Raw genomic sequence first — 25,236 nt, forward strand, 5'->3', positions numbered from 1 at the left:
AAGAGCAAACGTGACTCAGTACATGAGTCAATATATCCATAAACAGTCCATGAGTCAGTCAGTGAGTAGTCTCTCGGCATCAGATGGCACATTCATCAATTGTTCACAGATTGTCTGGGTAGCAGACACAAATGGCAGATCTGCACCATCTGATGCCGAAACCACCAGCTCTAATCCGACTGTCTACAGTTTCCAGGAGTCGAGGTGTGCAGGTTTTCATCAGGCAAACAAAGTTGTGTTTATTATTTATTAGTAGAGTATTCATTTAGAGCTGTATTAACACATATGTCTTCGTATATATAATAATACTAATTATATATATATATATATATATATATATATATATATATATATATATATATATATATATATATATATATATATATATATATATATATATATATATATATATATATATATATATATATATATATATATATATATACATACATTCATACAGTGAGGAAAATAAGTATTTGAACACCCTGCTATTTTGCAAGTTCTCCCACTTAGAAATCATGGAAGGGTCTGAAATTGTCATCGTAGGTGCATGTCCACTGTGAGAGACATAATCTAAAAAAAAAATCCAGAAGTCACAATGTATGATTTTTTAACTATTTATATGTATGATACAGCTGCAAATAAGTATTTGAACACCTGTCTATCAGCTAGAATTCTGACCCTCAAAGACCTGTTAATCTGCCTTTAAAATGTCCACCTCCACTACATTTATTATCCTAAATTAGATGCACCTGTTTGAGTTTGTTAGCTGCATAAAGACACCTGTCCACCCCATACAATCAGTAAGAATCCAACTACTAACATGGCCAAGACCAAAGAGCTGTCCAAAGACACTAGAGACAAAATTGTACACCTCCACAAGGCTGGAAAGGGCTACGGGGAAATTGCCAAGCAGCTTGGTGAAAAAAGGTCCACTGTTGGAGCAATCATTAGAAAATGGAAGAAGCTAAACATGACTGTCAATCTCCCACGGACTGGGGCTCCATGTAAGATCTCACCTCGTGGGGTCTCAATGATCCTAAGAAAGGTGAGAAATCAGCCCAGAACTACACGGGAGGAGCTGGTCAATGACCTGAAAAGAGCTGGGACCACCGTTTCCAAGGTTACTGTTGGTAATACACTAAGACGTCATGGTTTGAAATCAAGCATGGCACTAAAGGTTCCCCTTCTTAAACCAGCACATGTCCAGGCCCGTCTTAAGCTTGCCAATGACCATTTGGATGATCCAGAGGAGTCATGGGAGAAAGTCATGTGGTCAGATGAGACCAAAATAGAACTTTTTGGTCATAATTCCACTAAACGTGTTTGGAGAAAGCATGGGGGTGGTAGCATTATGCTTTGGGGGTGTTTTCCTGCACATGGGACAGGGCGACTGCACTGTATTAAGGAGAGGATGACCGGAGCCATGTATTGCAAGATTTTGGGGAACAACCTCCTTCCCTCAGTTAGAGCATTGAAGATGGGTCGAGGCTGGATCTTCCAACATGACAATGACCCGAAGCACACAGCCAGGATAACCATATTTGTTTTGAACTCAAGTGTTTCATCATGTGAAGATGTCTTTGCAATGATGTCAGAATTATCGCATATTTAGGTATTAGGGATGCAACAATACAGTTAATCCACGGTTCAATACATCCCTCGGTTTTTAACCACGGTTTTCGGTTCGGTTCGGTTCTGATGGCTAGTCACATCAGTTTTTTGCTATTCTATTCTTAGGCAACAGGAACAGCAAGAGCTTAAGGAGAACATTTTTTCTTTTTCTTTACTTTCTTTATTTTACTTAAAATAATTGAAAAACCTTACTTAAACTTAAAACTTTACTTAAAAAAAACCCTTGTACACATTCCTAGTGTACTGTATAATATAAAATAAATATATATAAAGATTTACACTGGCAACCCAGAGCAGTACAGCAGCATTTAAGTATGAAATTGAATAAATGTAAAAATAAAACAATACTTCACTACAACATAGACTTCACTATAAAATATACATTCATTCTTAGCTACTGTATTAGTTTTTCAGTCAAGATCAGTGAGTGATTTTGAGTGAGTGTCTTTTGTTGTTGTATTAACATTAAAGTAGTGCTGGGCATCGATTAAAAAAAAACCTAATTAATCACACTTTTTTCTGTAATTAATCGCGATTAATCGCAAGTTTTTAATATTTTACGTTTTTAATATTTTGATATTGTAATAATTTCAGTTACTCTCCAAATTACTGTATAAACAATTTAAAGACAGCATATTTAAAATATGTGTTGTATTGTCATATTTTTATGAATGAAGGCCAGTATCACTGATACTAAAGTGTCTATGAAACATTAATGACGTTACATTACAGTATAACTGAAAGCTCCCAATTTCAACATTTATTAGGCTTTAAAAAAAACAACTTTTAATTTAAGTGAACTTAAAACAATCTTTACATAAACCCAAAATAATAAATGTTATATTTACCTATGGCCTTCCCTGTTATACATATACAGAAATGTAATAGTTATCTTTCTTACCTGCATAAATAATAAATTAAATATAGATGAATCATCATTAAAGCTAAAATTTTCTCTGTTCCCGTTGTTCTTTGATGAACATTATTGATGATCATCAGCGCTCCTGTCACTTTAAGAACAGCCGCGGATCTCACGCGCTGTCCCGCGCATCTCATTTCCTCACTACTCTTTAAGTTCATTTAAGACGTTATTTAACTAATTTAAGACTCCTAATATGAGAATACTCAAAATCCTCTGTGTTATTGTTTGTTCAAGAGCAAAAGAGAACTCGATGTGAGCAGGAAACTGACGCGAGTCTATCTATGCGTCGAGAGTGTGTGTGTGTCCCTTGATTAGCTTACATGAGATGCATCCACACAGACAGGACACTGACACACACACACACAGGACATTGGCATACAGCGCGTTCGCTTGTGCCTTGTCACGCTTGGAAGCATTTACATGAATAAGAGCGTGATGATCATGTAACGCTAAGCAAAAATGGATATAAAAACGGACGCTGCGTTATTTGCGTTAAATATTTTTAATGCGTTAAACTGAAAAAATTAATCGCCCGCGTTAACGCGTTAATTTGCCCAGCCCTACATTAAAGGGATAGAATTTTCATTTTTGAATGAACTGTCATTGAGAAATGAATACAGGTTTGGAACAATAGTAGAGTGAGTAAATAATGACATAATTTTAGAGGTGAACTGTCCCTTTAAGGACAGCGTGTTCACTATAGGCTGCGCTGCTGTCATTGTTAGACCTCCGTGCATCTAATATACAGACACACACCGATTTTACTTTCACTTTAGACATAACCGACTGTGTTTATGTTAACCTTGTGTGTATTTGACAATATTAACGCAGTAAGACGACTACTTAGTCCAGTAATTACGTGTTTGACAGGCGTTTAGTGCGCACGCTCGGAGAAGCGCATGTTAAAACAGCGCACGCAAATGAGCCGGCAAGGCTTTAAAACGCATGCAAATAATGAACTTTCGTGATTGTGAATAACTATAGTGTTCCGTGAGTATAACTCTACCAGTAACGTGTGATGTGAATGTATGTCGCGTTGTTCAGTATTGGGATGGAGGCAAATTATAGAATTTGTAGAAAAAGAATTAATTAAATGAAAAACCGAAACACCGCAATTCACAAGCGCGTATTGAACCGTGAATGCCGTACCGAACGGTTCAATATTATATTGAGAATTGTGGCATCCCTATTAGGTATAAACACATGACTGCGTTACACAATACTTTTTTTATAGAATTTCCTGCAAAAATAACTATATTATGGTATGTAGACCTAAAAAATAAAAAAAATCCTACTTTGACATAATATTTTGGTCCGTCCAACACAATGTGAGACTAAACAGACACTAATAATGTAGGCATCTGTTGCGTTTTATGAAGATTCCTCCAGAACAACTGGGATGGTTTGGACTTAAATTAGACAGGTCATATCGTTTTTATTGGTCTAATATGAGCCGTGATGCCCCACCTAACCAATGACAACACCTTATTAGAGACTTGATTCTGATCCACACCCAGACCCCTGCAGATCAAGTGTCACCCGATAGCTGACAAAGCCATGTGCTTTAAAGGCTTATTCCTACTCGCAGACACACACACGCTATCTGCAAACCTTCACATTTCAACACAGCACAACACGATCTGAAAACATGCGTACTGGATCCCACAGAAGCCCACTATGATTTAGGGCAAATTCAATTTGCAGGCGGCCAGAGCACATCAGCGGTGTCGGCCGTGCCGCTGCAGCTGCCCACACGGGAGTATTTTGAGAATGTTCTGGGCTCGCTGGCTGCAGCATGGCATGTGTGACTGCGAGCAACTGATGTTCAGGCCGTACCGCATACCACACCGTCCAAGCAGAAGTTACATGACGGCCTTTAAGACACTGCTTGGAGAATTTTCAAGGCATGACAATTGCAGAAACGCAAAGGCCAGTGTTTGGGTTTAGTGTTTAGTGAATGCAAGTCATTTGGTCGGGCCACAGCCATAAAAGTAAATGATGATTGCGTCTGCAGGATTTTATAGACTAAATGAAATTCAAAATCTCACAAGTAGCCATCTAGTCACAGCATTTTTTTGTGAAAAACCAAAAAATATATATGTAACTCGCCAATGCATCAATGTATTCTAGCCAAAACCACTTACAGATTAAATGAACACTCTTTTTTTGAAAATAGGCTCATTTTCCAGCACCCCTAGAGTTAAGCAGCACCTGAAAATAGGCTAACTTCCGTCAACATAACCAACGTGACAACCTGCTTGAACAGAGAGCGTGCTGGGGACTATTTTCAGCCGCTGCGTAATATCATTGTGCCGCTGCACCCATGGTACGGCACAAAGTTCCTTGATTATTATGCAGGAATGAGAGCATAGTTCCTAGCCATAGGCTATTGGCCTAGAAAATTGCAACTTTCCGTCGGGTTTAGTACACAATGTAACTACAGAAGAGTCAAGTTTTAAATAGGAAAAATTTTGAAACTCTTTGGTCATTTTTGAGCGAGATGCTAACGGTCTAATCAGATTCAATGATCTATGCTAAGCTATGCTAAAAGTGCAACAGCCAGACCCGGAGATCGACTGAATGGACTTGAAAATGGTAAAACTCAACTGTTTCACTCAAGGGGAGTTGGAAAATGAGCCTATTTTCAAAAAAAAGTGGAGTGTTCCTTTAAATAGGGCTTTTTCTGAGCACTTAGAGCCAGATTTACAAACAACTTGCGACTGTGCAAACCCTCTTTTAGCATTAAATAACTACTGTCAGGATTTACTGAAGACGCAGTGATAAATGAGCTCTGAAAAGGCGTGGACAGGGTTATTTTTGCAGCTGACCTTTTATTGCATAAGCATTTGTAGGAGTTTCCCTTTCAGACGCAACATTTATGGGAGGAGAGTATTTAAATGAATCACGCAAGCTGATTTACTAAGGTTTGTGCTCATCAATTTACTGGTGTTTGCGTCATTATTTAACCCCCAAAAAAGCATGTCTTAAACCAGACACTAATTTGTGCTGCTCTTGGTAGATTGTGTTGGTCATTATGGAAATGATCCGGCTGCGTCTGTGTTCTTTGATTTGTGTGTCATCAGTAGATCACATGCAGAACTGTACACTCCTATCGGTGCTTTTATGGGATTGTGCTCTTACGCTAATTTCCCCTGTTTAGTAAATCAAGCCCAAACTACAGTATGCCAAACTACACTTTATATCATGCTTTGATTTTTATTTTCTACTTTTTCAGTTGTATTTTATGTGGATTTCACTGATTTACTCTTGTCCCAGAGACTTTTAACATATGAAACTTACATTTAAAAAATATAAATGATTAGATATTTTAAAATATGATCTAAACAAAATTGAAAGATTAAATAATAATAATAATAATAATTTCCATCATGTTTTTACGTTTGTCCTTCGTCATTTACACCACAAACAAACCAAAAAACAATTCGACCCTTAATAAAGATTTTGTTTTTAATTTTAAGTTATTTTCTGTCATATTAAGCAAAAAATGTGAAAATATTATTTACTTATTTGTACTTAGAATAATAAAAAAATACAAAGATAAGAAATTAGCCTTATTAAACAATTCAAAATATAATTTTTTTAATAATGAATATTCAGGAAATATACATTCCTGTAGCTCTAACAGGAGAGTATGGCGCTAGGGTTTGATTCCCAGGGAATGCATCAACTGATAAAAAGCATACTTTGGATAATACATTTGGATCTACTAAATGCATAATGCAGTAAATGTTAATATTCCCAACAGTAAAAGACTTATTTGCATTAAATAATATAATATCTAAATGAACAGCTGATGCTTTTATCCAAAGCGTTTATAAAGGGACACTTGACCATGGAGTCAACTCACTTGCTCAAGATCAGTATACTGTCAGGAAAAGGTGCATTGCTGTCACTGGGGCGGTACCCTAAGGTACAAAACAAAAAAGGTACTAATATGTACCTTTAAGGTATTAATATGTACCTTTAAGGTACTAATATGCACTCTTAAAGTACTGATATTTACCTTTTGAGGTACTAATATGTACCTTTTAGGGGTGAGTAAGGTACAAAGATGTACCTTTTCACTTTTGTACCTTAGGGCAGTGGTTTTCAAACCTGTCCTGGAGGACCCCCAGCACTGCACATTTTGTATGTCTCCCATATTTGACACACCCACTTCAGGTCTTGCAGTCTATAATAATGAGCTCATGAGTTGAATCAGGTGTGTTAGATGAGGGAGACATACAAAATGTGCAGTGCTGGGGGTCCTCCAGGACAGGTTTGAAAACCACTGCCTTAGGGTACCGCCCCAGTGACAGCCCTGTACCTTTTTTTCTGAGAGTTTATGCATGATCACTTTTGATCCTACAACCTTCTGATTACCAGCCTTTTTTTAACCACATCACAAGTACCTGAGCAGAAAGCCGGGGTCCGTTCCTCTGTGCGTGGGCCACTGCATCTCTCACCAGCCCGTGAACTCCCAGAAGCACTTGCTCCAGGTCTTGTGCCCCGTGCATGCGGGTGGAGAGGGTCTCTAACGATCGCACAAACTCCCTCCAATGGGAGTCCACTTCAGCCAGGCTGGCGAGACACCCTCGGACCACGTTGAGGCAGTAGCCCATGCAGGGCTTGCTGGCGGTCAGACCCTGGCAGTGCGGACAGTAGTTCATCCTCAGCAGGCCACGTCTGCATTCGCGGCTGAGCTGAATATGGTCGGTGGTGTTGATGACCTCAATGCCCAAGTGGAGCGCCTGCAGAAACATCCGGCCGGGCAGCGTGGCACGGGAGATGTGTGTGGCGAGGCGGCCCGGGGCTCCGCCGAATGGTGCCAGATCCCGACATGCCGCACGGACGCACTCGGCGTACGCCGGAGACAAGCGGGACAGACCGGGCTCGACCAGTCGCTCGTAAACAAGAGGGAAGAGGGCGTCAAAAAAGCGCTGCGAAGCTTCTTCCAGGCTGAGCTCGGAGCCCAACACAAAGAGCCCCACGTCCGTGAAAAACTCCCCGATGGGAGCCGCCGCGTGATTGGCCAGATCCCGGTACGTTTGGAGGAGGATGGTGTGAGTGTGATTCTCCGCCTGACGGACCAGGGAGTCCACGGTTTCTGGAAGAAAGACAAAGAAAAGATATGATAAATAGATATAGATATGATGAAAAAGATAAATCTGTGTGTTCTTTGGAATAACATGATGTATAGTCCTGTTCGATTGCATGTTGACTTGCAAAGTCTAGAAACGAATAAAACGGAAATGTTCACGTGCTATATAAGTTTTTCCTTCTAAATATAGCCTACTCTCACAGTCCACTTTATCAAAGTCCCTTTAAATCAAGTCATTTCACTCGGCGGCCATCTTTGAAACGCCTCTTGGGCATGCTAGAGCAGCTAAGATCTCTATGAATGGGGAAACATCAAATTCTCCAAAACTGTTTGCCAAGCTTACAATTAAATTTCATATTTGAAATCACCAATGAAATCTGACAACAACTGTCCCATAAATGTTGTTTCTAAATGCTCACGTCGACACAAAAAAACGGCATATTTTCAGGCTGGATCAAGCTAATGCCCATGCGCAGTCCTAGGTATGCATCTGACTGTTTCTATAGGAACCGGAGCTTCTAACGGCAGCTGCAGTGACGCGATGACTTTACCAAACGCCGATTGGCTCTTATTTAGAAGGCGGGACTTAATCCACCATATTGCGTGTTGCACTTTCTCCCATTCATAATAATACGAGTGCAGGTCTTTCTATAAACAAAGTCCTTGACTTTATTAGGTACGTCTGTTCAACTGCTCATTAATGCAAATATCTATTCAGCCAATCACATGGCAGCAACTCGCTGCTTTTAGGCATGTACACATACACTCTTAAAAATAAAGGTGCCAGGAAGAACCAAAAAGGGGTTTTCACTGCGATGCCATAGAAGAATAATTTTTGGTTCCCTGAAGAACCGTTTTGTGAAAGATTCTTTAAAGAACCATTTTTTTCCAACCATTTTATAGTCTAAAGAAGGTATTTTTAAGAGTGTAGGCTGAATCCGAAATCGCCCCCTAAACCCTCACACACTATTCCCTACGTTAGTCCACTAATATAATTCACTTGAAAGAGTGAATGAAAACGAGTGCGTGAAGTCGGACAGCCGTTCGGTGTCTATCGGGTGTACACTCGTTATCGCGGTGCAATGTGGGATTGAATGAGTGCACTCAATAATGTCCACTATGGTTTCGGACACCACTACAAATGGCTGTTCCCTCAAATAATGCCCAATTTGAGGGTATAGGGGGCGATTTCGGATTCAGCCATGGTCAAGATGATCTGCTAAAGTTCAAACTGAGCGTCAGAATGGGAAAGGAAGGTGATTTAAGTGACTTTGAACGTGGCATGGTTGTTGGTGCCAGACGGGCTGGTCTTTCAGAAACTGCTGATCTACTGGGATTTTCACACACAACCATCTGGGTTGACAGAGAATGTGAGCAAAAATGCCTTGTTAATGCCAGAGGTCAGAGGAGAATGGGCAGGCTAGTTCATAATGATAGAAAGGCAACTCAAATAACCACTCATTGCAACCGAGGTCTGCAGAAGAACATTTCTGAACGCACAACACATCAAACCTTGAAGCAGACGGGCTACATCAGCAGAAGACACACCGGTGCCACTCCTGTCAGCTAAGAACAAGAAACTGAGGCTACAATTCACTTTTCAGATTGGAAAAACATGAAAGTTTTGAATTCTGCTGCAACATTTAGATGGAAGGGTCAGAATTTGCCATAAATTATGTGAAAGCATGGATCCATCCTGCCTTGTATCAACAGTTTAATGGTGTGATGGATATGTTCTTGGCCGACTTTGGGCCTCTTAGTCCCGAATTGGGCATCATTTAAACGTCACAGCTGACCTGAGTATTGTTGGTGACCATGTCCATCCCTTTATGACCACAGCGTACCATCTTCTGATGGCCACTTCCAGCAGGATAATGAGCCATGTCACAAAGCTCAAATCATCTCAAACCGGTTTCTTGAACATGGCAGTGAGTTCACTAAACTCAGATGGCCTTACAGTCACCAGATCCAAATCCAGTAGAGCAGCTTTGGTATGTGCTGGAGCAGGAGATTCACATCATGGATGTGCAGATGCCTTTTCTATGTTTTATGTTATATATATATATATATATATATATATATATATATATATATATATATATATATATATATATATATATATATATATATATATATATATATATATATATATATATATATATATATATATATATATATATATATTTTTTTTTTTTTTTTTTTTTTTTTTTTTTTTTTTTTCATATATAATTTGCTACTATTCAACTGAATGTTTTGTTTTATTGACTTACTCTCGTCCCTGAGATTTTAACCTATGAAAATCCTTTATAAAAGTAATTTAGTCTTGTTCAATTTTATGTTGAATTGCAATGCCTATAAATTCATAAAATAGAAACTTCCACGTGCTACACAGGTTTGTCCTTTCAAATTGTTCAATATCCTCTACCTTTCAAAGGATTGTTATCAGGATTGCTGGGTTAGTCCCAATTGCTGGGTTAGTCCATTTTCAACCCAACTTGGGTTCTTTTTTTATTTTAGTGTATAATGTTACAAAAGATTCCAAATAAAAGCTGTTCTTTTGAAGTTTCTATTAATCAAAGAATTCTGAAACAAACTGTATCAAATCTTCCACAAAAATATGAAGCATATAAAATATATATATCATAGATGTTTCTTGAGCAGCAGATCATCATATTAGAATGATTTCTGAATGATTGTGTGACACCGAAGACTGAAGTAATGATGCTGAAAATACAGCTTTGATCACAGGAATACGTTTTACTTTAATTTTGATGAAATAAAAGCAGCCTTAGTGAGCAGAAGAGACTTCTTTCCAAAACATACAAAAAAAAGTATTTTGAACAGTAGTGTACCTTTGACATTTGCATAAAAATGTCATAAAACGGGTGGCATTCTTGCAATATTCTCTCTGGTTCGCGCTCTGAGTGTGTAAATCCAGCACCGCAGAAATGAGTCCCAGACCCTTTGAAGGCAGCGCAGCAGAGAATGGCACTTCCTGCAGGCGAGCCCAATATGAAATGCTTTTTTATCTGTGTGCAAAGAGATCTAAAGAGATTCCTAAGTCCAGAGAGAGAGAAATAAAAAGGCGGATAACAAGACAGAGAGAGCTTGAAGATACAAGGGTGCAATGATGCCTTGAAGCGCTCTCCATATCTCTGCGTTTAAAGAGCTTAGAGCACATTGAGGGATCATCTGTCTTTTTTATTATTCTCTATTATCTGTTTATGATGCCCAAAATCATCTTTGTGCTCGTTCTCCAAACACTCAGGGCTAATTCATTTGCATTTGTATGATGTATAAACAACAGTATCTCAGAGAGCATTATGTTGGAAATGATTCATAACTATTGTAGTTTTAATGGCCTTTCGTGTTATTATGTTTGCTGTTTCTTGTAAAAGAACCGTGTGACTTGAGGATATCATAAGTGATATTTCTATGAGAATACTGATTCATATGTTTTATTGCAAAACTTTTATAAATGATCCTTAAATATCAGCTGGGACATAAGAGTACAAACACAGGCCTTCACCATGAAGGACGAGGAAGACAGACAGAGAGGAAGGGCCAGATATGCAGAAATAACCTGATGCCAGGTTACAGGTTCAGTGCGGTAGGACGTCCAATTTCCTGCAGAGCACGACTTTCACAGTTATAGCAATATCTTTGCTGCGCATCTCTTAAACCCTGAAGAACAGAACATCAGTCGGCACTCCTGCGAGTGGAAATACTGTAAAATTATACCACATCTTGAAAAAAATTGTTCCCCCTTTATAAAGCTGCTTTGAAACATTGTGTATTATATATGTCAATGCAAATAAACTGGAGAAAAAAATTGCATATACATTTATATGTCATTTTAAACCTGTATAATATTGTATGAAAAGTAAAATGAATTGCTTACTTTATAAAAACATGTTTATATATATATATATATATAAATATATATATATAAAAAGTAATATGTATTTATTACAAACTGTATATCTATATATGTGTGTGTTGTTTATATATAAATACGTAATGTGTAGTTATTACAAACTCTTTATCTATATGTGTATATCTGTGTGTGTGTTGTTTATATATAAATAAGTAATGTGTATTTATTACAAATTGTATATCAATATGTGTATATCTGTGTGTGTGTGTGTGTGTGTGTGTGTGTGTGTGTGTGTGTGTGTGTGTGTGTGTGTGTGTGTGTGTGTGTGTGAGTGTTGTTTATAAACAAATTAAAACATGTTGTATATATTTTATATATTTATTTTAAAAATATTTCAATGTTTATTTAATACATATTTTTATTTATTTAATGTTTATTTAACATTTTGAAAATATATTGTCTAGATGAAAAGTATTGAAACAAACATACAACCTAATAAAATTGCTTAATATATAAAAAGCATGCTTTAAAACAAACTAAATATTACTTGCATAAAAATATTTACACATAATTGTAAAAAAATATATGAATTCTATTTTATTTATTTTATTATAATATAATAATAATAATAATATAATTAATAATATCATATAATAATTAATATACTATATAATGTTTGCAGTATTATGCTAATGAGATATAAAGGAATGTACAGACTACATTGTAAAGACTTTATGCATTATGCATTATAAAGGTATGCAAAATGTACATTTTAATGCATTATATCTTTTGTAACTAAAGTTATAATATGTGCAGATTCCTTGTTACATCTGAAATTGGTAGATTGCCGTTTTAATGCATTATACTTTCTAAAGACATAACATAAGCATTATAACTCTAATAACTATGATTATTCATGAGATCATGCAATGCATAAGGTACATTACAGGGAATAATGTATGTATTAAAATACTTTAATAAAGGATTTAAGTAAAGTGTTATCCATAATGTTTGATCTAGAATTAGATTTTAATGAATGAATTAATAACAACGTAAACTTTTCATTAAATTAAAAGGCTGATGATATTGTGTTTGCACTCGGGCCAGTAACTCAACGAATGCCATTTTTCCCTGGCACTTGAAGAGTGTTAATGTTGGACCCAGATTGTAGCATTACTGGCATGTTCTCCGTGGCGTGATTCTTTTCTGTGTGACTGTGTCTGCAGCTTTGGATTTGTTATGGAGATGTGTCGGGGTAAGATGGGTCAGGGTGACTGGGGCCGAATCAAGCAGAAGGGCGAGAGGTTGCCCTAAAACTGTTGTACGGAGAAATAAGTCTGTCTGAGAGCCGAGCACATCATGTGCCTGTCATGGGTTGTGGTGTAAGTGTGTGATGAGGGAGAGACGTGTAAAGAAAGAGTGCACTGGGGCAGAGAAAGAGAGATCTGAAGGGGTGAAACAGGGACCATGGTAGTGGCTTGAGGATATCATAAGCCAGGGGTTCTCTCTTTTCTTGTTGTATACTTTCCAGAATTGTATGTTTGCTTTGTGTCGTTCTAGTGAGTTTCTCTCACTATAGTCCCCTTTTAAGGCAATAGTCTTAAAGGGTTAGTTCACCCAAAAATGAAAATTCTGTCATTAATTACTTACCCTCATGTCGTTTGACACCCGTAAGACCTCCGTTCATCTTCAGAACACAAATGAAGATATTTTAGTTGAAATCTGATGGCTCTGAAAGGCCTCCATTGGCACAATGCACTTTACACTCTCAAGACCCTTAAAAGGTACTAAAGACGTTGTTACAAAGTCCATCTCACTACAGTGGTTCTAAAATAACTTTATGAATCGGCGAGAATAGTTTTTGTGCGCAAAAAAACCCTAAATAACGACTTATATAGTGCTGACCGATTTCAAAAAACTGCATCATGAAGCTTCAAAGCGTTATGAATCAGTGAGTCGAATCATGATTCGGATCGCGTGTCAAACCGCCAAACTGCTGAAATCATGTGACTTTGGCGATTCAAACCGCTGAATCGACTCACTGATTCATAACGCTTCGAAGCTTCATGAGGCCGTGTTTTGAAATCGGTCATCATGATATGTCGTTATTTAGGGTTTTTTTGCGCACAAAAACTATTCTCGTCACTCCATAAAGTTATTGTAGAACCACTGTAGTGAGATAGACTTTGTAACGACGTCTTTAGTGCCTTTTAAGGGTCTTGAGAGTGTAAAGTGCATTGTGCCAATGGAGGCCTTTCAGAGCCATCAGATTTACACTAATATATCTTCATTTGTGTTCCGAAGATGAACGGAGGTCTGACGGGTGTCGAACGACATGAGGGTAAGTAATTAATGACAGAATTTTCCTTTTTGGGTGAACTAACCCTTTAACGCAGTACGTAAACTGCTTACACACATTTATTGTGAAAGTTGCTTATACAAATCATTTTTCATTGAAAAATGTTCTTCAGGTTTATACATGCAACATTAAGTATAGCCAATTTAAGTTTGGAAACAATATGTTGTATTTATAATGTCACACTTACTATTTATCTAACAGTTTAAATGTTTTTTTTTTCCCATACATAAAAATATATAGATGGATTTTAGGAAGGGGGTCCCTCATAAAAGGTTTGTCATATTTGGGGGTCCTTGGCATCAGAAAGTTTGAAAACCCATAAGCAATGTGTTAATATATACTGATTAAAATTTCTAAAAAACTACAAAATAATAGTAAACATTCAATTCAAAAGCTCAAAATGTGGGGGGGGGGGTCTTTAAAATATATACTACTGGTCAAAAGTGTGAGGTCAGTAAGGTTTTGATTTAAACAAATAACTACTTTTATACAGCAAACATGCATTAAATTGATCAAAAGTGATGGTAAAGGCATTGATAATGTTACAAAAGATATACATTTCAAATAAATGATGTTCTTTCAATTTATGAAAGTAAGTTTCTTGAGCAGAAAATCCTCACAATAGAATGATTTCTGAAGGATCATGTGACACTGAAGACTGGAGTAATGATGCTGAAAATTCAGCTTTGCATCACAAAACAAAAAAATAGAAAACGTAAAAGTTGTACAAATATATGCAGCCTTGGTGAGCAGAATAGACGTCTTTTAAAATCGTACTGACCAAATTCATGCTACAATCTACCATTAAGTATCATACTAGTATCATGCATCTCCATCCCTGAAAACATCCAGTACAAACAGAGACCTTGATGTCAGTCGGTGTAATTCTACCTCCACTAATAGCTATCCACAAACACACTTCAGCACTTGAGAGGCACTCGATCTCCTCGCTAGGTGAAAGAATTACCAGAGAAACACAGGTCAACAGATCCTCAATGCTACTCTAAACTAGCATCCTTCTACAAGACAAAAAGAGCAACAATCTGCAGGTGTCGCGCAGCGATTCGTGTGAGAGGATCAGACGCATTCGATAAGATTGGTCTTGGCCGACTACTGAGGGTTTCACAGGGATTAGAAACAGCTGATTATGGGCTGGCTGGTCGGGAGGGGGATCACCGTAGATGTTTACCAAAGAGCGTTAATGAATCCCTCTCTCTAGACCGCAGAAAGACAGTATGTCTGAGCATGTGTGGGTATAAAGATTGAAGTCTTTGGGAGCTAAACAGGAAGATTAGTGAATTCCCTGACAGGAGGTGACTGGAGTTGAAGCCATTATATGTGCCGTGGCTATTTGTCTCATTTAGTGGCTCATTACGCGCTGTAGTCAAGGAGAACCAAACTCGCAGGACACGGTGAGTGGCTATTTCCAAGAAATTCACTGCGCTCGTGGTTAATCCAGAGTCAAAACCTCAGGCGACCACCCTTAGAAAGGTCCCACAGTTTCCCACACTCTTTGACCAAAGACTTGTTCTGAGTTTGCAGGTCATTCTCGACATTCCCAGTCACATGTGGGTCCCCTTTTAGTAGACATTTGATCATTCATTCATTAATACACACATTCATTCATTCATGAATAAACAAACAAACAAATATTTCCATTCCATGAATTTTTTTTTTACAATTCCAGGTTATTCTTTTTAAAAGGTTTTAAAGAGATTTTTACAAATCATTTTATACAAATTACAAAAGAGTAATTTGGATTTCCATTTGTGTAAAAAGAATACGTGTTGTCCAGACAGACAGGCAGAGAGACAAAACAGACAGACAGACAGAGGTAAAGACAGACAGACAGAAAGAAGACAGATACATAGAAAGGCAGACACACAGAAAGACAGACAGAAATGCAGACAGACAGAAAGGCAGACAGACAGAGATAAAGGCAGACAGACACACAGAGAGGCAGACACACAGACAGACAGACAGACAGAAATGCAGGCAGACAGACACACACACAGAAAGGCAGAACAACAGACAGACACACAGAAAGACAGACAGACATAAAGGCAGACAGACAGACAAAAAGCAGACAGACACACAGAGGCAGACACACAGACAGACAGAAATGCAGACAGACACACACACACACACACACACACACACACACAGAAAGACAGACAGAAATGCAGACAGACACACAGAAAGACAGAAATACAGACAGACAGACAGAAAGGCAGACACACAGAAAGACAGACAGAAAGGCAGACACACAGAAAGACAGACAGAAATGCAGACAGACAGAAAGGCAGACAGACAGACAGAGGGAAAGACAGACAGACAGAGATAAAGGCAGACAGACAGATATACAAACAGACAGACAGAAAGGCAGACAGACAGATATACAAACAGACAGACAGAAAGGCAGACAGACAGAGAGAAAAAAGACAGACAGACAGAGATAAAGGCAGACAGACAGATATACAAACAGACACACAGAAAGGCAGACACACAGAAAGACAGACAGAAATGCAGACAGACAGAAAGGCAGACAGACAGACAGAGGGAAAGACAGACAGACAAAGAGAAAGGCACACAGACAGATATACAAACAGACAGACAGAAAGGCAGACAGACAGACAGAGGGAAAGACAGACAGACAGAGATAAAGGCAGACAGACAGACAGACAGAAATACAGAGAAAGAAAGAAAGAAAGAAAGAAAGAAAGAAAGAAAGAAAGTAATGATCTACATAAAAACAGAATATATTCTATAGACTCTGTCCAATCCTTTGCCTTCATCTTACCCGTTCTCTTTCCAGAGGCAAACTATTAGCATGACAGCAGGATAACCGAGGCTGAGAGACCTTGAACATTTGCCCCGGAGCCTGGCCGATGGCTCCAACATTTCCTGCTGATGACTCCATGAGGGGACGCCTCGGGGAACCCCCCAAAGAATTATGGGATAGATCAAACCAAATCGTGACAAAAGTGCTAAATCATCAGAACTGAGATTAAGCGAGCATGGCGAGCACACCTGTGATTGGTGATGGGTAAAGCCCTGGCATTTCCTTCATCCGGAGCACAAAGAGGACAGGAAAGGCAGGACGGAGAGGACATTTGGTGTCACTTCAGATTGGAAACATATGAATGCTTCATAGCGGGACGCCGGACAAGAAAAGCCCATGAGAAAGACTCAAGGACGGCTAGGTTATGCTGAGTTTCAGCAACTTCAGCAGGAACCATCTCAAGCGTGAATATCGCAGGGCTCTTTTTCATTACTCGTCCTCTGGGAGCCATGGAAAATGCCACAACTATTTACTAAACAGCATTCTTATTCTTTCTGTGTGGTTCCATATAAAGCCAGGGCCAAATTAAGAGCTGGCATTACTGATGATCCAAACTGTGCAATTAAAGTTTGCCAACTTTTAACTGTTAAATAAGAATTTGGGGATTTGTTTAAAGCCAATTAAATGAAAATTTAAGTTTTGTAACATTTAGCCCATAGCTCTAAGGCCATCTTTGTGCTATTGTAATGCTATGGTGTGTGTTCGTATGTGTGTGTGCGTGTGTGTGTGTGTGTGTGTGTGTGGCTCAGTAAACACTGGGACAAAATGTCCCCACAAAGATTACAATTACAAAATTATTGTCCCTGCGGGGACATTTTTTGGCCCCCATGATGAAAACAGCTTATAAATCCTACAGAATGTTTTCTGAAAATTTAAAAATGCAGAAAGTTTTGGTAGGTTGTATTAGGGTGACCAAACGTCCTGTTTTCCCAGGACATATCCTGTTTTCAATGTCCTGGCCCTAATATAACAATTTTCTATCCATACAGAGGGGACGCATATATATATATATATCTGATCAAAGCTGTATTTTCATCATCATTACTCCAGTCTTCAGTGTCACATGATCCATCAGAAATCATGTCTGCTTGAGAAACATTGATTTATTATCAATGTAGAAAACTGTTTTTTTAGGATTCTTTGATGTAAAAAAAGGTCAAAAGAACAGTATTTATATGAAATAGAAAGCTTTTATAACATTGTATTACCATTCAAAAATGTTGGGTCGGGAATATTTATATATTATATATATATATATATTGGAAAGAACTTAAAGAAATGAATACATTTATTCAGCAAGGATTGATCAAGTGGCAGTATAGACATTTTTAATGTTGCAAATGCTTTATTTTTCAGATAAATGCTGTTCTTTTGAACTTTCTATTCATTAAATAATCCAGAAAAATTTTACACAACTGTTTTCAACACTGATAATAATCCTAAATGTTTCTTGAGCAGCAAATCATCATATTAGAATGATTTCTGAAGGCTCATGTGACACTGAAGACTGGAGTAATGATGCTGAAAATACAGCTTTGATCACAGGAATAAATTACATTTTAAAATATATTCACATAGAAAAAAAGATATTTTAAATTGTAAAAATATTTCACAATAATACTGTTTTTGCTGTATTTTTGATCAAATAAATGCAGCCTTGGTGAACAGAAGAGACTTCTTTTAAAACCATTAAAAAATCTTAATGATTCCAAACTTTTGGCTGGTAGTGTGTATATGTGTGTGTGTGTGTGTGTGTGTGTGTGCGCGCGTGTGTGTATGTATAATTATATATATATATATATATATATTATATATATATATATATATATAATTAACGCTTGTCCGCTTCTCCGGGACAAGTGGATTTTTTGAAGGGGCAAGTGAAAGAGAATTTTACTTGCCCGACCTGACAAGCTGATTAAAGCGTGATAAAATATCTAGAGAATCACCAAAATGCAACAATAATTCTGCATTAATTTAGTGTAAGTGGCGATCGATAGTGGATAATAATATATAATGTATAATGAACTGACGGTAACAAGGTTGAGCTGTTGACGCTCGCGCAGTCTCTCGAGGAGAAATCACAACAAAGGAACGCAGCTCATACAAAGAAACTCCGTTAACACACAGTTAAAATTACAAATTGTGGAGTTTTTATATTTTTATAACATATGATACAGTTATGCAACATCACATGAGCTAGAGTGCTGTTTTCCTGAATGCATCACGACGGAAAATGACACTGATTTCATATCACAGTTCCATAAACAATGAATTGACATTAAGTCACTTACATTTTAGATGCAATATTGACTGTTTTTGTTCGATTTCAGCAGCAAAAATAGTTCCAAACAAAGATCACAGCAGAACCATAACGCTTCTCACAGCAACAGTGTGTTACTGAATGATTCAGTGTTTGAACGAATCGGTAGAATCAAAGATTCAATTACCTGTTTGTAAGCGACCTTGGCCCTGTCCCAAATGGCACCCTAAACCCTCACGGTCTTCCTCTGAGTCTGCACTTTCACGACATAATGCCGCTTTGACTGCCGGGAAGAAGTCCGCTGTGTAACCCGCACCAGTGCGGACTCAGCTGAAGTGCGCATCGAGGGCGCATATCGACCTTAAAGGGGGGCGCTCGCGAGCACCCTTCTGACACCTAAAATGACGAATGGGACACCCTGCGGTCTCGTGGACTTAACGGACACGCGCACACAGCGGCCACTGTAAGTCCAAAAGACCAAAAGTGCACATGAAGTGTGTCATTTGGGACAGGTCCTGCCTCATTTTTGAATGAATCATCCATTTGAATGAATCGTTTGAATGAATGACTCAATGACTCACTCATTAAGACAGTCACCTGCCACCACCTACTGGTGGTTTAGTTTATTTCTTATTTGTATATTCAAACATATTAAAAACAATCTCATTACATTATTTAATGCAGTTGCAGTTGTATTTTTTTGTGTGTAAATTGTTTAATTTGATTGGTAACAACCCTGTAGTGTCTTATTCAAATTTAATTTATAGCTCAAATTAAAAATACATTAAAGTGAAAGCTGAAGCATATTCTATATTTAATAGGATTATGAGAAAAATGCCTTTTATAAAAGGTAAAAATATCACAAAAATCTAGATTTAAATATGTCAAAGCTGACTGAACACTGGTGAGAATATTGCTTCAGAATAAATGTAAAAAAAATTCCAGACAAGCACATTTTTTACTCAGACAAATGAGTGCCAGATTTACACGTGAACCGGCTTAATGTCGAGATATATATATATATATATATATATATTAGTAATTCTTTACAGCTATAGCTTTTCAACATCAGAATGTTATTCAACTCCAATCTTTTTTCAGCAGAACTTCAATCATATGATTGTCCAAGACAGACTCTCATAGACCATCTTGTTAGGTTTCATTCAATATGAGCTCTAACAATCTTCAGAGGCTTTATATGACACGCACAAGTTAACAAACGAGGGGAGGAGGATGTAATATGTGAAAGTAGTGATGATGGACCTGTGTGAAGAGAATAATATAATAAAGTATGTTTTGTGCCTCTGCCTCAATGAACCGTCTGCTTAGCATATGGGTTCTTGTAGTTCTGCCTCTTAATGCTAGAGATACATTTTGTAGAGTGCTTTTTTTATCTTCTAATGCTAAGTACAAGTCCCAAACGGGACTGATCTTTACAGGTGGCCTTTAGCAGAAGAACAATGCATCAATGCCTCAGACTCGTGCATGAATACTGCATGAGCTGCCCTAATGCATTGTTCATCAGATAAAGGCCACAACCACAGCAAAGACAGTGAGTATCTTTCCTCTGAGCTTTCATACAGACAGCTGACGTGACGTTTGGAAGGTTAGTGCTGTCTTACTATGACTAGGACGTTCAAAAGACATAAAGACACTTCGTAAACACCACAGAGCGAGGGGGAAACTTGTTTTTTGTTTGCAAACAGCACGTGACAGCACGGAGTTCTTTCAAAGAAAGTCAAAGAGTCTATTGAAGATCAGGCCTGTGGTTTAACAGAATACACGCTACAACAGAGACCAGCTCGGTTATTTCATTTTCTTTGTCTGACAACTTGTTTTAGATAATTTAAGTCAACAAAGCACAATTCAGCAGATGGTAAATATCATATATCAAGTTGGGGGGTGTCCCTCATTATAATGAAACCATCATACACTCAAAAAAAAAAAAAAAAAAAAAAAAAAAGAGTACAAAGTTGTACCCTTTAAGGCCGTCACAGGGGTGGGACCCTTAAGGCAGGGGTTCTCAACCCTGGTCCTCGAGGCCCACTGTCCTACAGAGTTTAGCTCCAACCTTGATCAAACTCACCTGCCTGTAGCTTTCTAGTATTCCTGAACATAGAAATACATAATAAAGGCTAGACGTCTTACGGCGGAGTCTCTAACGTCATCACCGGCGGCCATCTTGTCACATGCAAGCTTTCTGGCGGGCTCTGACTAATGGTTTGGTTTCTTACAAACGTTATTAACATGGCTATAATTCTGGATGCTGGAACAAATTATGAATATGAATAAGTATGCAGTGTCATAACTACATCTCTGACGTTTATAACCAACCAAACAGTTTGAAAATCGGTAGAAAATTGAGCAAGTTATGGTTATTTAAAAAGCACATGCACCATTAAAACACAAATGTTACGAGTGAGCGAGCTGACTGTGACAAGATGGCCGCCAGGTGCGGATCATATATCTATGATCCTGAAGAGCTTAATTAGCTGTTTCAGGTGTGTTTGATTAGGGTTGGAGCTAAACTCTGCAGGACATTCTCATGGTTGAGAATGCCTGCCTTAAGGGTACATTTTTGTACCTCCAAGTCAGGGGTAGGCAAGTTCGGTCCTAGAGAGCTGATGTCCTGCAGAGTTTAGCCTCAACCCTACTAAGCCACCACATTATAAAACTCATGGCTCCCAGCACGCATTGCAGCATTAAGTATGTCACCATTGTTGAAATTCATACACTGTAAAAAAAATTCAGGTCTCCAATTGAACATTTTCTAGTGACCGATCACATCAAAATTTTTCAGTTGGCCTAATTGAATTTCTGTGAATTGATGCAATTTAATTCAATTAAAATTCAAGAAATTCAATTTGGCCAACTAAAAAATTTAGATGTGATCGGTCACTAGAAAATGTTCAATTGGAGACCTGATTTTTTTTTTACAGTGTATAAAAATATCAAGCATATTCTTAATATCTGTGTGCGTCTCAACTTTTTTTTTCCACTAAAATGTTTTTAAAAGTCAAAATTCAGAATGTCTGATCTGTGGCAAGAAAGTATTGCTGGTGAATATTATGTATTAACATTTTTAGTCAGATGAGTTTAGTCAAACATTTTTCTTCATGACAATTTTTGTTTATGGCTTCTTTTGATTTGAACAGATTATGTGTTTTGTTAACACTGAAACAAATCTAGTAATCTAGAGATGTTTGATATACATGAGAGACAAGCTACATTATTTGGTATGATAATTGCCAAGCGGTTTTACGAATGTGGAAAACTGATTCTGTGCCTAAGTTTGAAATGTGGGGTAGAGATCTTGCATTTGAGAGATAGAGATACATCAATAATGACAAATCTGAGGTATTTGATAAAACCTAGGGACAAGTTTTGACTGAATTCTCAGTATAATGCACTTCAATTCTCTTTTTGTTGTGTACACAATCATCATTACCATTGCCATTCTTACGAGTCATAATATATATATATATATATATATATATCCATAGGATTAAGTGACTCTGCAACATTAACAAATTTGCATCCTGTTTAAGCATTATGACCAGTCAAAGGATAACTTGCTTCTGTATGCATTTGTCCCTCAAATGTTTTGTTGTTTTGTTATAGGTTATTTTATTTTAATTTATTTTTGTATTATTATTGTAATTGTTTTGTTTGTTCTGTAAAAGCAAAAACACTAAAATCAATGTGTAAAAAAAACTTTTAAAAAACTAACAAAAACCACAAACTCACATAAAAAGTCAAGACTCAAACTGCCCAACTAAATGAAACACTGATCCCCATAACGATGACCACACATTTTCAATAAAACATCAACATCTAAACCTCTGTTAATTCTCAATAAGAGTTTCTATAGACGTCTTTCAGGGCTGGAGCCAAACTCTGCAGGACAGCGACTCACTAGGACTGAACTTGCCTACCCTTGATCTTTAAAGGTACAGTTATATATTTTGTTCCCGAAGGAACAAAATTGTACCTCCACTGTACCTTTTTTTTTTCTGAGAGTGTAGTTACAAAATATGATATTAATCATGTCATATAATAAAATATCATGTTTATTGTTACTACTGTAAAGCTGTATTAAATTGTTATGGAATCTCATTCAATCTTCAGAATCTTAAATAATTTTGTTTCTGTATTTTTAAAATAAAAGTAGGCTATATTTATTGAACAAAAATGTTTTTTTTTAATGTATTAAAATACATTGAAAATAGTACAAAAGTGATTGTTTCGAAAAAGTATTAACTTAGACATGAATAAAAACATAATTTGAGCAATTTGTATTAAGCATTATTATTTGTATTTTTTTTTGTTTGTAATGCACTTTGAGCTGCATTTCTTGTATGATAACTATAATAAAAGACTACAAAGACAAACTTTTCTTTTTAATGATGTGCACAACGAATTGTTCACATTAAAGGTTTAATTTTGATTAGTTGACTTTAATGTTAAATGAAGTAATGATTCCGGACAGACAGTCCTTGTTGTGGCTTTTCTTTTTACGACAACTCGTTTTACAACTCTTAATATAAATAACTGGAGTCAACCACTTTCACATATGCTCCCATGTCCTACAACATTCAATTAGTGATAGTGACGTACTGCCCTATCCGAGACGCATTGTCCCCGCAGCTGTTTCTCCTGACATCTTTGTCCATCGCAGCACAATCAGGAATGCATTTCATCCTATTTGGTGCGGCTCCTCCCTCTCGTATGAATCTGCTCGGCTGCTAAAAGGCTTTCCCAGACCCCATTCTCATCCCTCCACCCATAATTGCAGCATTACTCATTTTCAATAATGCTAAGTAATCCACTTACCCATGACAGCGTATTATTTAATTCAGCTATGAGGAATGGCACAGCATGGCCCGCAGGACTAGTGTGTTTCTGAGGTGGTCTTGGGTCGCGTTGGCGGGGAAGACGACGGTGTAACATGAAATAGCTATACTTATGTGCGTGTAATTGGTGGAATCAATATGGTAAACAATGTGTGAAATGAAATAAATATATAATAGATGTTTTAATTACACATTTATCACACAATTGTGAAAAAAAAATATTTTATTTCAGCCATCCACACAAAACAACAGCTTTAAGATCAAGCAGAAGCCTCGGTTGCATCTGCAATGGACTGAACGAAAGTGCAAGCAAATCAGTCAGGTTAACTACTGGACGAACGTTACATTACCTAATTAATATTCATGAGCCTAGCTGGTGATCCCCCAATTTTCCGATATTTCCGATACATGTGTTTGCAGAAACAGCTGGATTGTGTTTGACTTGCTGGCATAAGTAAACTAGAAGTCAATTAACTTTGAATTTATAAATGCAGAAAAGCATAGCCAGAATGAAAAGTTTCTGAATTAAATTAAAATTCAAAAATATAATCGAAAAATTTAAATATAAACAAATAATTAAAAATTTTAAAATTAATTATATTTCTAAATAACTTTTTTTTTACTTTGCACATATATTCGAATTTTTTGTATTATAATCAAATAAAATATATAATATGATTAATATAATATAATATAATATAATATAATATAATATAATATAATTAATATAGTATAATATAATATAATATAATATAATATAATATAATATAATATAATATAATATAATATAATATAATATAATATAATATAATATAATATAATATAATATAATATAATATAAATGTTTAAAAAAAATAAAACTTAGGTAAATATTTTAAATACTAGAATATATAATAATATTTTCTTTTTAAAATCATATGTTTAAACATATATAAAATATATTGAAATATTTTAAATATATAATATAAAAATAGTAATATGTGTTTTATATGAAGAAAAAATATATATATAATTTATATAATTGATCAATATAATATAATATAATATAATATAATATAATATAATATAATATAATATAATATAATATAATATAATATAATAAAATATAATAAATATAATATAATAAATTATTTAAAAAAATATTTTTTAAAAACTTGGTTAAATATTTGAAATAATAGTATATATAATAATAATATTTATTTTTAAAAGCATATTTATTTTTAAATATATATAAAAATATATAAACATTTTAAATATATAAATATATAATATAAAAATAGTAATGTGTGTTCTACATGAAAAAAGAATATATATATATATATATATATATATATATATATATATATATATATATATATATATATATATATATATATATATATAT

The 25,236-nt window shown here is 36.4% G+C and overlaps 1 protein-coding gene across 1 annotated transcript in view; it reads right to left on the bottom strand.

The window, feature by feature from the left end:
* Nucleotides 1-25,236, bottom strand: part of gpc5a (glypican 5a) — a 296,070-nt gene that overhangs the window by 207,834 nt on the left and 63,000 nt on the right. Inside the window, exon 3 of the mRNA XM_079812367.1 lies at nucleotides 6,970-7,664. Within this exon, the coding sequence (XP_079668493.1) occupies nucleotides 6,970-7,664 (695 nt within the window). The remainder of the gene's footprint in view (nucleotides 1-6,969; nucleotides 7,665-25,236) is intronic.

The sequence above is a fragment of the Gobio gobio genome, assembly GCF_949357685.1.
Source record: "Gobio gobio genome assembly, chromosome: 3".
Classification (NCBI taxonomy): domain Eukaryota; kingdom Metazoa; phylum Chordata; class Actinopteri; order Cypriniformes; family Gobionidae; genus Gobio; species Gobio gobio.